The 14,264-nt window shown below is 32.7% G+C and overlaps 1 protein-coding gene across 1 annotated transcript in view; it reads right to left on the bottom strand.

The window, feature by feature from the left end:
- The window catches only part of LOC123701672 (inactive dipeptidyl peptidase 10), a 305,461-nt gene extending 291,974 nt beyond the window's left edge, over window positions 1-13,487 (bottom strand). Inside the window, exon 1 of the mRNA XM_045649163.1 lies at window positions 12,791-13,487. Within this exon, the coding sequence (XP_045505119.1) occupies window positions 12,791-12,913 (123 nt within the window). The 5' untranslated portion in view covers window positions 12,914-13,487. The remainder of the gene's footprint in view (window positions 1-12,790) is intronic.
- Between the last annotated feature and the right edge of the window lie 777 nt (window positions 13,488-14,264).

Below are 14,264 nucleotides of genomic sequence, written 5' to 3'. Positions count from 1 at the left end.
AGGTTTCTATTATATCATAACATAGAGAGAACCCTAATGTTGATAATACATATTTTATTGGTATAGATGACGATTAAAACATTGTATGACTTATATTCCTATATTATATTATGTTCTCATGATTTATCACAGAAATAAACCAGATTTTACTAACCCAAATATAATCAATTCATTCAGCCCACAATCAACTTTACAAAACTCACAATATTCGGAACAATCACAACACATAAAACATGTATAGTTAAACAACAGTTCGGGAGCAGTAGGTCAAGGGTCTCTGCTGGTCCCCGGGTAATCCTTTAGCCTTGTTTTTAATTATTCTGTACGGTCTCGTTACTTGAGATCACCTGTTGTTTCGTTGAAGTAATATTTAATGGAAACTAGCGGTACGCCCCGACTTTGGCCATGGTACATGTTTACATTTTCTCTCCATAAGAACTACACATCAAGGAATATAACAAAAAAATAGATTTTTCGAGACTTGCGCTTAGCAACAAATTTAGCGTTTCATATTAATTGTATAGAGACTGTATAGAGATATAGATTTTACTGGGGACAACGCACTTTTTTTGTCTTTTTTATGAGAGAGGAGGCAGCAGAGCAGACGCGACGCCTGATGGTAAGCGGTCAGCGTCGCCCATAAGCACCCACAACGCCGGGGACATTGTGAGTGTGTTGCCGGCTCTATAGATAGGAATACGCTCTCTTCTTATAGGTCCCCAGATTGTAACCATTAACACAAAAATTAACCACAACTTTTTCATTATTTTATTTATTCTTATAATAGAGCATCCGAATGAGCTGTTATGTAACATGATGGTAAGTTATAACCACGATATTTATAGAGATAATAAAAAATTGCTTCTGCAAATATGTTTGCATCTTTATATAACAAAAGGTAGAAGAAATGAAAGCTAAGGTGATTTTCTAGCGCAAGATGTTGCTATGGTGATAGATACTTTGATTAATTTGAAATCGGATTAAGGTTCAATTATTTGCTAATAGCATCGGTCCAGTTTCACTCGTGTGGTTAGAAGAAGTATTTGTGATAGCGTAGTATATGTATAGATTTATAAATTATAGTTGAGTATGATACATAAATATATGTAATATTCTGATATTTCTTAGAGTACGATTTATTCATTACTGGCGGTCCGCCCCGGCTTCGCCCGTGGTACATATTTTCTCTACATAAGAACCATCCTTGTACTTCAAGGAATATGATAAAAAAAGAGTTAAAGAAATCGGTTCAGCTGTTCTAAAGTTATGCGCTTACCAACACATTTTGGGATTCATTTTTATATTATAGAATATTATTTTTTGGACCTTTTGAATTAATTACATAGGGCGTGGTACGAGTAAATTGACAGTCTTTTATAAATCTATTTATTTAAAAGTATCCAATTTATACACTTACTAGCTGTGCCCCGCGGTTTTACCCTCATTGCTCGGCTCTTATTGATCTTAAGTGTGATGGTAATTGCTAAAATATTACCATCGATAAAATGAACGAAAATGAAATATTTTGCCATGTAGGATCCGTAGTTCGTAATATAAGCGCGTTCAACCAAACTAACAAACTCTTGAACTGCATAATAATAGTATAGATACCTACTTCTAATTTTAATATAATAGTTTTGCTATAATAGTAGTACGATAATAATAAAATAAAAACCAATATAAATACTGAAGTAGGTGATAGATATTCATGTACTCGATGTAGGTCACGCATCAGGTCAGTTACTGTACTCCCGGAGATGATCGCTGTTAACTTATCGACTGTTTCAAATCATTTCTTTTGATGTTTAGTTTATAGTTATGAGATTTTATTACTATGATATGCTTAGTTTATAATACATATTTCACACTGGTGAATTTTAGCAAACAGGTCAATTATTAAAGAGCTTTTTATATAGGCTAGGCTTCTATTGCAATAATATAATAATTTAAATGAGTAATATGGAGTCCCAATTTGTATATTTATACGCATGCTAGCGATTGCATGTCGAATTATTTTTATTTTATATAGTTCCACAAAGCATGGCCGTATACCAACATCTGAAAATGTTGCCTATAATTATTAAGTGGGAATCATTTAAACATTTGAAAATCCTACCTTTAACAATGAGATGATATGTAAAATTATGCATGACGTGTAAAATTACGTTCTGAACCACAACTACATTCATCTGAAACTGTAACAGAAGAAAAAATATTTTACAATTGAAATTCCCCGTCACATTATGTGACAATGAAAATTATCAGTTGGTTGATATTCAAGCTACGACCTTCTATTGTACTCACATTTATGAATAACCAACGTTTCAAATGTCACTGCATTTTTGTGTTTAAGCTATTGTGTAAGGATTTACTCGGCTACATTTCAAAATGTTTATAGTTCGTGTAATATTTCTGTGCTAACAAACAGTTTTGTTACCGAAAAGTTGCATTTTAATAATGGAAACGGCATTTCTACAGCTGTACTAAATTTAGTTCACTGTGAATGCAAACTTAATAGGGACGAAAGTTTCTCGAGTCATTTTGAAACATTAAATTTTGATTTAATTTACAAAATAACACGGGAAAAGTTAAACAATCATAAAACTAGTACCTAGTTAAACTTTGCGGGAGCGATTTGACTTTTTTAAAAAAGAAATAAAATAAAATTAAAATTAAACTTATTTAATTACTTAACTATAACAAGTGGACGATTTGGAGTCACAAATGTTAATGATCAGAATTACATACATGGTACCATCGATACAATATTGCGAAACAAATGTTTTCCATTATGTGGAATGCTTATGTTAAATTGCAAGAACTCTCCGGTGGTCTTGCTGAGGCCAGCGGAAGGCTATTGCTCAACCTAACACAGAGGGTTGGGGTGGATGCGTAACTCCTCCCTCCTTAAGTGCGAAATTATCGGTTTGTTCATTTTTAATAACTATCCGATGATTTCGCAGACACGTTACATTTAATATCTTATAACGAAGTAAGTAAAGTAAAAATAGAATTACAAGTACAAATATTAAAAATAGAGACGTATAGCCTAAAGTAGCACTGAATCTAAAATTTCTTTCACTGTTAACCATTTCACTATCACTGAACACTGATTGCTTTAATATCGTTGACATATATTTAACTTCGTCCAAGTTGATTCCTCGCATATTGAGTGCACGTGTACTGGATAATATTGGAGTTCTATTCGCAGGTAATTGCGGCAAAACTATAATTTTTGTTGGTTCTACAGGATCATTCTCAGTGATTACTTGGTGAGGGCGAATCGTTACATTCTGGATCTCGATGCTACATGGTTCGTCGATGGTCATTATGTATGTGCCCACGACAGGATATTTGCTGACATCACCATTGCAAATTTGAGTCAGAGTATTTCTGTATTTTGAGAAAAGTATCCAACTTATAGATGTGATTCTTTGAATTCTCACATTCTCTATATTGATTAGCTGCTGTGCATTGGGTTTCCTTCAAATTTAAGCAGTTGTTCTATGCAAGTAGTTTCAGGATAAGGCGTTTGATTTCGTTCATCGCATAGAAATTGTTCTCCAGCAGCGAGCGATCGGCACGGTTTTACGATCGGTAAGTATTTCATCCCCTTTGCCAACAGGTAAGGATATTTAGGAAAAATGGAAAGGGTTTTACTATCGGATGCACGGTACATAGGTAAAGAGTATAATTTGTAATAGTTATAAGTATAATTATCTGTAATTGGAACCTCCATTATGAACGTAATCTGGTTTTGTTTAATATACGATTTAACATTAATAGTTTCTTCTAGTTTTACTAAATTTGCCTCACTCGCTTTAAACACTAAATTTTCAGTTTGAGATATAAGAATTAAATGTTGCAACAACTCAGTAGAATTAATAATACTTTGATGTAGTATGGATACTTTACTAAATGCTAGAGCAGTCTCTATTTCTCCTAATTTAATAAAAATAGTACGAAAATTACTAACAAATAAATTTAAAATGCTTACAACATAAGTAGTATAAACCCAATGATTATCCTTAGATGCTAATTCCTTAATCATAGATTCTACAATTTTTAAACGCTTATCTAATATATTAGAATTTTGATTTAAGACTTCAGTAGTATTGATAAAACTATCGAGCATTTTGGATATTAAAGTAATTTTATTTCTAACGATAGTTTGATCGTTTTCAAGTTTAGCTGTAAGTTTATCGTATCTCATTGCGTCACTATAGTCTAAATTTCCGGTTATAATTTTAATTAAGGAACCTAGAGGATTGAGGATTCCTCTCTTGACACGTTTGTGTGGGACTAACTGTTCGTATTTCTGAATCGTTATATCACGAATATATTCAGCGTGATATTTTGCCACTTGAAAATCGTGTAAGTATGAAATATTCTTATTAATTAAACTATCGAATTCACTGTATTTGCTAATAATAAAATTTAAGTCATCATTAATCTTATCTAAATTTAAAACCTTAATTATAGTCCAATAGTCTGTTTGGAGATATGCTTGCCCTTCTTTCACAGGATAAATTCCCGGGTTATGTAGAAGAGGTTGTAGTCGAAGGGCCAGCGCGGACCTCATCACTATCAGCCAACACCACCTGCGGAGGGCGTTTTACATTTATAATAGGGACCTTAGTCTTCCTTTTACCAATCTCTATCGGTACAACGTTCCTTGAACCTTGTCCTATAACCTTAGCTTTATGGAATCGCGGCTTATCCTTGCTTTTTCGCTTATTAACGTCTTTTGCAAATACAATTTTTCCTGATGGGAGACTGATTGGATCTTCACCACCTCTCCTATCTTTTACCTTTTGCTTAGTTTCGATCATTTTCTCTGCTAAATGTTTATATAGAACCTTTAAACGTTTTGCATGGTCCTTAACCAATTGCTGTATATAATGCTGCTCGAAATCAGCGTTAAATAAGCTACCTGAATCCGTGTGACCAAATACGACTTCAAAAGGGGTTAAGCCCGTAACTGAATGAATTGAACTATTATAGGCAATAATTGAATACATCATTACTGATGCTGCATCCGTGCATTTCTCTTCATATTTCGCACATCTATAAATTTCACTAATGGTCGAATGTAAGCGCTCAATTAATCCCATTGAATTAGGATTATTAGGTGAGCCGATATGAAGCTCAATTTTATGTAAATTTAAAAATTCTTTCATTAGCTCGTTGTTAAATTCACTACCGGGATCTGAACTAATCTTTCTAGGGGTGCCGTAAAACGAAAAATACTTCATGAGTGCACGCACTACTTCTGCCGTTGATCTATTGTCTATTGGAATGGCTTGACCTAACTTACTAAATGCGTCGATAATAGTTAAGTAATAATTTCCTTCTATCTGAAAAATATCAATAAATATTTCTTGGAACGGCGCGTCTTGTGTTTGGGTTAATTGTAAAATAGGTTTAAAGGGATAACGATCATACTTCATTTTAGAACACGTTTCACAAGCATTAATAAGGGCTGAAATAGTTTCCTGCATATTGTGCCAAAAATAATTTCTACGTATACTTGCTAGAGTCTCTTTAATACCGCGGTGACACGTTTTGCCTTGATGGTGTTTTATTATAATAGCTTTTTGTTCCTTCTCATCTTCTATAAAAACTACACGCTCCGTGCATTCAAATAGCAATACTGTATCCTTTCTAAATAATTCTATGACAGTGCTAGTGAATTGTTTGCGATGTTCATCATCTTCGAAATAAATGAAATACTTAACTTTCGGTTTAATATACTCTTTTAAAAATTGTTTTACTAGATCCGGGTTATTAGTAGGCAAGAATACTTCTAAAACCTTTTGCTTTTCACGTGAAAGGTCGTGAACTTGCATTTCGTTCTTAAACCACGTATATACTAGAATTTGATTTGGTTTTGTGTCTATTGCTTCATGTAATATAGGTATACCGGACGATTCTACTATATTAGCTGAATGAACTGTATCCGATTTCGACGTTATAGATGGTGACCTGACTGGGTAGTCACATGTTCTAGGAGAACTCATCGCCGATAGAGTTTCAGAGTCGGGAATAGATATCGTTTGACTAGAATCGCGTTCTGATATAGTAATTGTACTAGAGTCGTTACGCGTTCTTGTCCTATTGTCTCTATCGCCTATATTAACAACCATAGATTCGTTTTCGTTATCGGAATGCGTAGCGTTAACCCTAATTTTAGATAAAGCGTCCGCGTTTAAATTTTGTTTCCCAGTATCAATCATAAATTTGGAATTATTTTCAGGAATATAAATGTGTGGCAATTTCAGACTTGGATTGCAATTTAACTCTATGATTTTTTCTTTGTAGAGGCTTTCGTTCGAAAATTTTCTTCATCAGACGGATGCACATTAATGTCTTGGGTATCGTCAGTGGGTGTATAAATCTCATTCTCATCGTATTCGTAATTCGTATCATAAGGATTACAGCCATAGTAATTCGTATAGTCGTAAGGATTATAGCTATAGTAATTCGTATAGTCGTAAGGATTGTAGCCATAGCAATAATTGTCATTATGTAAGTAGGTTTCGTTCACTCTAAAACCTGGCTGAGTTATATTTTGTGGTCGAGGGGGTGCTGTCCTCATGGAAACGTCAGTAGTCTCAAAGTGGTTATTTTGAGGAGGTCTTTGACCAAAATTCTGTGGCGTTATACCAAAAGTTTGAGGAGGCCTATAACCAAATTGTGGATTTTGATTGAATGAAGGCCTATACCCGAACTGTGGGTTTTTATTAAACGGTTGTTGAGGTGTAAATTTAAAACCAAATTTTGCCTGTTGTGCATTTTGAGGTACATTTGGTATCCCAAAATTAGATCTTTGTTGAGGATTATTTTGTAAAAATTGGGGCACCGTAACGTTAGGCGTTTGTTTCGGCACCGTAGTATTACTATGGATACGATTGCGCGATTGGTATTGCTCGTGAAAATTAACTTCTTCTAAAACGATTTCTAAAGCCTGTTCCAATGTACTAGGTGATTTCAGTCTAACAATACGCACCATGTTTTCGGGCAAATTATACAAGAAAACGTTCAGGGCTGTATGATTATAAATCGCAATTTTCGCGCGTTTAATTTCCGTGTCTACCGATAAATTTACCTTCGATATTAATAATGATCGAATATTCTGTATCCTATTACAAAATTCAAGGTAACTTTCGCCGGATTTAATTTTACAGGACTCGAGAGAGATTTTTATGCAATCCTCACTACGCGGATCACCAAAATGCTGTTCTAGTAATTCCTTTAAAGCGGGCCAAGTATTAATGTCTTCGCGCTCGGATAATAACGCGGCGGCATCGCCTATTAATCTACTAGTTATGGCATGTAAAACGTAAATATTCTGTTCTTCATGCCCTCTAAATTTATTAATTATATATTCACATTTTCGAAAGAATAAATTCAAAATTCTTTTGTCTCCACCAAAAAGGGGAATAAGCTTTAACATATCACTCGGAATTGTTATTACGTTTACGCTTTCCATGTTAAATAAGTACAGAGTAATTAAAGTTCTGAAGTATTAAACCAATTACAATAATTTCGAATTATAAAAATCACACACACAGAAATCAATTTAAAACACAATATAATAAAAATTCTTAAAATATAGCAGAATAAAAAAAATTATATGTTATCAATTACTATAAAAATTAAAACTTGAAGTAAAGTGAATCACATATAAAATATAAAATTTATTAATTGACTTACGATCAATTTTGAGATCATTTAAATCAATTAATATTAATATTTCTTTATGCAAAAATTCATTTACTTTTCTTATGTAAAACTTTTATTTAAGTTTCACTCTATAGCTAATTAGTCTGTGCAGAGTTTTATGCAAGACAATTCTTAGAATTAAATACGATAGTTCTTATTGTATAAGTTATAACTAATTACTGATTTAATAGAATTTCATATTAAAACCAGATCCGTTATAGTGAGAGACGTTCAATCCCAAAATAACAGTTAAAAAAAAATAATTAAAAGTCAAAATTACACTCTCGTAAAAAGGATATAGGAATATATGAGAAAGGATGGCAAAAAGTTTTACTCACCAACCGATCGTCGATCCCATGTCCTCGTCGTGGTCGTTTAACAAATTTATTTTTCGGTTCTTTTAGGATAGCACGGCCTTTATAGCAATGTTCTAGGGCTAATTTTGAAGACCTCTAGACATGCAGACCTTATATGGCTATCCTACCGGCTGCGCCAGTTAAACTTTGCGGGAGCGATTTGACTTTTTTAAAAAAGAAATAAAATAAAATTAAAATTAAACTTATTTAATTACTTAACTATAACAAGTGGACGATTTGGAGTCACAAATGTTAATGATCAGAATTACATACATGGTACCATCGATACAATATTGCGAAACAAATGTTTTCCATTATGTGGAATGCTTATGTTAAATTGCAAGAACTCTCCGGTGGTCTTGCTGAGGCCAGCGGAAGGCTATTGCTCAACCTAACACAGAGGGTTGGGGTGGATGCGTAACTACCTACATAATTAAATCTTCAATTATGTTTTTGTTTATACGAATAGTTAATAATATTAAAATCAGAAAATTAAGAACAGGAAATATCAATTTGTATTCAAGTCTCTGCATTTCTTATCTGCAATTATACTTTATTAAAAATGGTTTCGTATTTTACTGAGTAAAAGCTCGTGTCAGACGCAGGCAGTTAATAAGTTAATAATTGAATGTGTGTTTGAAAAATGTATAATAATTTGTTTATAATATCATTGGTAGAATAATAGATATTTTTTTTATGATCAACTTAAAATAATAGAGTACAAAAGTAATTGAGTTTAAATTATTTTAATTACTAAATATTTGTCAAATTACGTCTTGGTGTCCTACACTCCTAGTGTAAGAGGCTAAGTTTTAAAGAGACACGAGATACTCTTTTTATATGAGTATTCATGTTTTTCTTGATTCTCTAGAACACGGAAAATATTTACCATCACCCGATTATAAACAACTAAACGATGTAAAGGGTTCGTTAGGAATTCCTTAGATACAAGCCTGTTATCTCAACGCACTCGCTTTGCCGGAATAATGTTAAGCAAATTCTTTTTAGAACACTTCTTACGTGAGAGATCAAACAAAATGTATCACTTTCTGGGAAAATAAAGTGATTATTTAACGTTTAATACAAAGCATTTCCTTGGAAATTTTGTTACACCTTCTATTAAGATAATTTTTATCTTGTAGGCTAAATAAACGTACACATTTATAAAAGACTATGAAAAATAGACTATAGTGTAAGAAATAACACGCGAGGCCGGGTTAAATATTAGTTTGAATGTAATAAGAATGTACTGCGATTCTACACAGCTACCTAATTGATGTAGGTAGTTGATAACGAAACGCAGCAAGTCAACGACTATTAGCAAAGTGAAGGTAGTTGGGTCGAACGTCGTATAAACAACGTCCGAGCCCCTAGGCACGATTCGTACGAATGCGCCACGAGACAAAGGAAAGCGGCTTTTTATAGTAATCGACAGCTAAGCATGTTCAGACTTGAAATAATGACAACTATATTGACAACTATTCATCCACAAAAATATTAAATCAAAAGTTACGTCTAACACGGCCATACTGACAATCGTACGTCCTCGTACGCCTTTTCTCGTATTACAGTACAACGGTAGTTCATCTCGGGATTACACAACCATCCTGCCTCGGCCACACTGACCTTACAGAACAACAATCACATCCACATGACATAGGCACTACGTTCGCGTATCATGGGAACAACACCTACTCATTTGTGACATAGGCACGACGTTCGCTTAACACAAATGAAGGCTCAACTACCCCGGACCGCAGGGCGCAGTCCGGATAGCACACACACAATTCCTTCGATGAACTACATTCCCGTTACAATAATCCACGCAACAAACTTTTACTTCACACAACGCACGAAAAAACACAAACGCCAGTATGCCGTTACAAAACTACGTAAATTCAAAACACATTTAAAAAAGTGTAGGCTTGAATTCTATCCCGCTTCTGATGTAAGAAATAACACGCGAGGCCGGGTTAAATATTAGTTTGAATGTAATAAGAATGTACTGCGATTCTACACAGCTACCTAATTGATGTAGGTAGTTGATAACGAAACGCAGCAAGTCAACGACTATTAGCAAAGTGAAGGTAGTTGGGTCGAACGTCGTATAAACAACGTCCGAGCCCCTAGGCACGATTCGTACGAATGCGCCACGAGACAAAGGAAAGCGGCTTTTTATAGTAATCGACAGCTAAGCATGTTCAGACTTGAAATAATGACAACTATATTGAACTATTCATCCACAAAAATATTAAATCAAAAGTTACGTCTAACAATAGTATATTTTTTTTTTCCTCTCCTCGTGTCATGTATTAATTATTTTTATATCTTCTCTTGAATAAGTTATTAATGTAATAATATTATTTATTTCGACGTATAAATAAAATTGTTACATTAATAACTTACGTAGTAACAAGAAAACCGCATTGTAGCCTGTTTCGATTCCATTAAAACTAATGTTGGATTTTGAGCTCTGTATTTAATCAGTTCGATCGAAAATGTACCAGCTATCCTTTTTAATTGTAAATGTTGTAAATGTTCTTATAGGTAAGCATAAGTATTATTAAAATAAATTATTATAAAAATACCAAATGGATAGATCAATAAAATTAATTAGGTACGTAAATAAATGATATTTATCAGAAATAATTAATGAACTACGACTCAAATGTTGTTGGAATACCCACACTAGAATTTTGCATTATTCACATTAATGCCTCGATTTCAGGAATTATATTCGACGTGAGGCCTTCAATAATTATAATTAAAATTCAGTAATGGTCACCTTAAACTCCATTCATTTTTCAATTCAAATTGATGATGACAAATGGAATACGAACTACATACAAATTATTATATGAAACAAGTCGGCGATATTAGTCCATTTAACGTATTACATTGCGTGTCTAGTATGTGATAATTTTAACAACAGAATGGCGTTCAGAACATTTGCTTCAATGTATACAAAATGTAACTTACCAGAATTTTTCTCCTGTAAAATACTTAAAATTATAGGAGACTAGTGGTCCGCCCAGGCTTCGCCCGTGGTACATATTTCGCAGTAAAAAGTAATGTCCTTTCTCGGGTATCAAAATATCTCCATAGCAAATTTCATGCAAATTGGTTCAGTAGTTTAGGCGTGATTGAGTAACAGACAGACAGACAGAGTTACTTTCGCATTTATAATATTAGTATGGATGAAATCAGATGTAGCCTAGGGCGTGGCTACAAGTAAATAACAGGTTAAATTGATTCAACGAAACCATTATAAATGTTAATTCAATCTGGGTCGTGAATTTTCATTTGTGAAGTTACGGATATTCCAACAGAAAATAATATATTATAGTCTGTCTTTAGAGCTTATGTTCAAGAGGTAAGTATAGTTGATATTATATTTAACTGACTTTAAAAACGATATAATATATACGTTTGTTTGTAATATTATTTTCATATTGCGATTATAAGAGATTAAAATATTATTTATAGAAACGAAGAACTTTATATTTTCAAGTACCTCAACTCGGAAAACAGTTCAAATTTCACAAAAATCAATTACATACTTACAAAGATTCTGAAAAAAAAACGTTTTACAAATCACACTTAAATAAGAAACCATAAATATCATTAACATCAAAAATAATATACAAAAAATATACCTCTATAATATACTACACAATAAATAATTATAATGTGTACATTAAAATACCACAACACTTAAAACTGTAAAAAAGAGACAGGGGCACATAATACTTTAGAAATTCAGCTGTCTTAACTGTAAAAAAATTCCTAACTTTTCTAAACGAATGAAACAGTTAATAAATAAAAATTAAAGAAATGATTGAAATATTTATATTCGTCTATAGAATTTCATCTGAATTTCCTTACTTTGAACAGGAAACAAGATTAATTACACAGACAAACATTTCTAACATCAAACAACAATAAAAGGTACACAGATAAAGCGGAACAGTTTGGGACACAATTATAATTGAAGTAAGTTTGCAAATATCAGATTTCAAAAAGCTGAGTGATTATTAAAATATTGGTTAAAATACAATCATTTCTTATCCAAAAGTTCTATTTAAGAGCGTACTAATTGTGAACGAACAAATAAAAATTCGCAAAAGATTTTTCTCATTAAAGTTTATATTCCTCAAAAGAAGCCAATGTAGTCAATAATCCTATTAGATTAAATGAGTGTTGTCAATATAAAAGTGGAAGATGACTTAATTAGACACTACTTACAAAAAGAAATACGCAGAAGTCTAACATAGAGGTAGAAACTACTTCATTAGTAGAAATGTCGTCAAAATGTTTTAATAATATTGAACTAGAATAGTAAATGAGCTGTATTACTCGCTTTTGCAGAACATTTTACCTTAGAGTTCTTACAGACGTCGACATATTGTGGCGACGGCTGAAGTAGCCTCTGCCGTTCACAACTTGCCGTTCGTCTGTTTTACTCTTAATCGTTTGAAAAAACCGCCTAAAATTTGTATATCATTCCACTTAAAATTCTTAAAAAGTTACTTTTGTAAATAATACATTCCGTCTACACATTAAACAAAATAACCTATTAAGTAAACAATCATACAACAGCACATTTGAAATCTGATAGAAAATTCACCACACAGAATGCTCCTTAAAATCAAGCTAAGCTTCCCATTCTGTTTGATGAACAAGTAAAAGAGTAAGAGGCGGATACATACATGGCGCACGTACTGATCAAAGGTCCTCACCGCTGTCCTCCCCAGGAGGAGTGCGTCCATTTCGCTCTCTGGCACCGGGACCACGGCCACCGTCGGCGCACCACTCTTTACTGTTACATTCATTGTTGTATCTTCACTTTACTGTTCTACTAAACTACCTTCACCTTCACTTTGCGATTCAGCTACACTTTTTTTAAGTCTTCAATGTTATCAATATTTATATCACCAAATTCTTCTAAAATATTTATAGGAGTGTCTACTTCTATTTCTAATAATATATCACTTACACCAATATCTAGTTTTAAAACATTAACGATGTCCACAGTTATTAGTACATAGATATTCTTTGAACCACTATTAACTTAGTATCACGACACAGAATTATTTCTATTTGATATTGAGACGAAAATTATTGTGAGTTAAACAAATTGACAAAAGGAATATTTGATATGTCTAACCGTTTGTTTGTATTGTAAAGGTTTTCTAAACTCAACTGGTACACTAAACTGCTGCGTTATTTTTAATGAGACTTTCATTCACTATATATAGCATACATATAGCAATCTCTTCACTCACTTTTGTCCCATCCGTTGATCCCTTTTCAGTCTTCACTTTACCATTCACTTATTTAACTTTAAAAACTTATAATTCACTATTAATCTATTTAATTGGTTTAAAAATTCTACTTTGGACCGTTACGATATATTATATTTGTAAACTAGAACATAACAAATCGTGGATTTGTTTAGGTAGATTATTGAATGCTTCATAAATATAGGTTTTTATTTATTTAAAACCGTATCTTCCTACATAGCTTTTATTCGTGGTTTCATTTAGGTCGTTTTGAGATCCAAACTCTTTAATAATTAAAATAAATAAATATAACTCTTATGTTACGCAATATCAGTTGTTTTCATAAATAGTACCTAAAGCAGGAACATACAAATACACTTAAAAGCTTTTTATAGCTCTAGATAGCACGCCACAGGTTTTTTTTTAATATATTTCTTCACATAATATTATCATCTTAAGACACGTGTAAGACTATTAAAAAGAAAGCAACGTATATTCACCGTCTATTGTAGCAAAAATGTTCTGTTGACATGCAAACGGCTACGCTTTTAAATGACAATAAAATATACCTTGGAAGATGAAAATAATATAATCTTAGATGCTTCATAATAAACAATGTTTGAGCAATAATTTAAAAAATAACCAGACAGGGGACTGACAGGCCGACTGAGCAGCGTCTCAAATGAACATTTATGGGGTAGTCAAAAGTAAATAACATTTTGGGAGACTTGTAATAGAGAATACGAGCTATTCTTTTGATTTACTTGGCGAAAATGTGAGAATTTTGTATGTATACTGTATAATATAGTCATCTGTAAGATTTGTAGAGTCATGGAAGGATTTGCCATGAAACTTCATAAAGTATATACAACGTATTACAATAAGCAAGCTAAATAATTTT

The sequence above is a fragment of the Colias croceus genome, chromosome 22 (assembly GCF_905220415.1).
Source record: "Colias croceus chromosome 22, ilColCroc2.1".
NCBI classification, from domain to species: Eukaryota; Metazoa; Arthropoda; class Insecta; order Lepidoptera; family Pieridae; genus Colias; species Colias croceus.
Note: the sequence above shows the minus strand (reverse complement) of the source record. Positions and strands in the feature narration are given on the sequence as shown.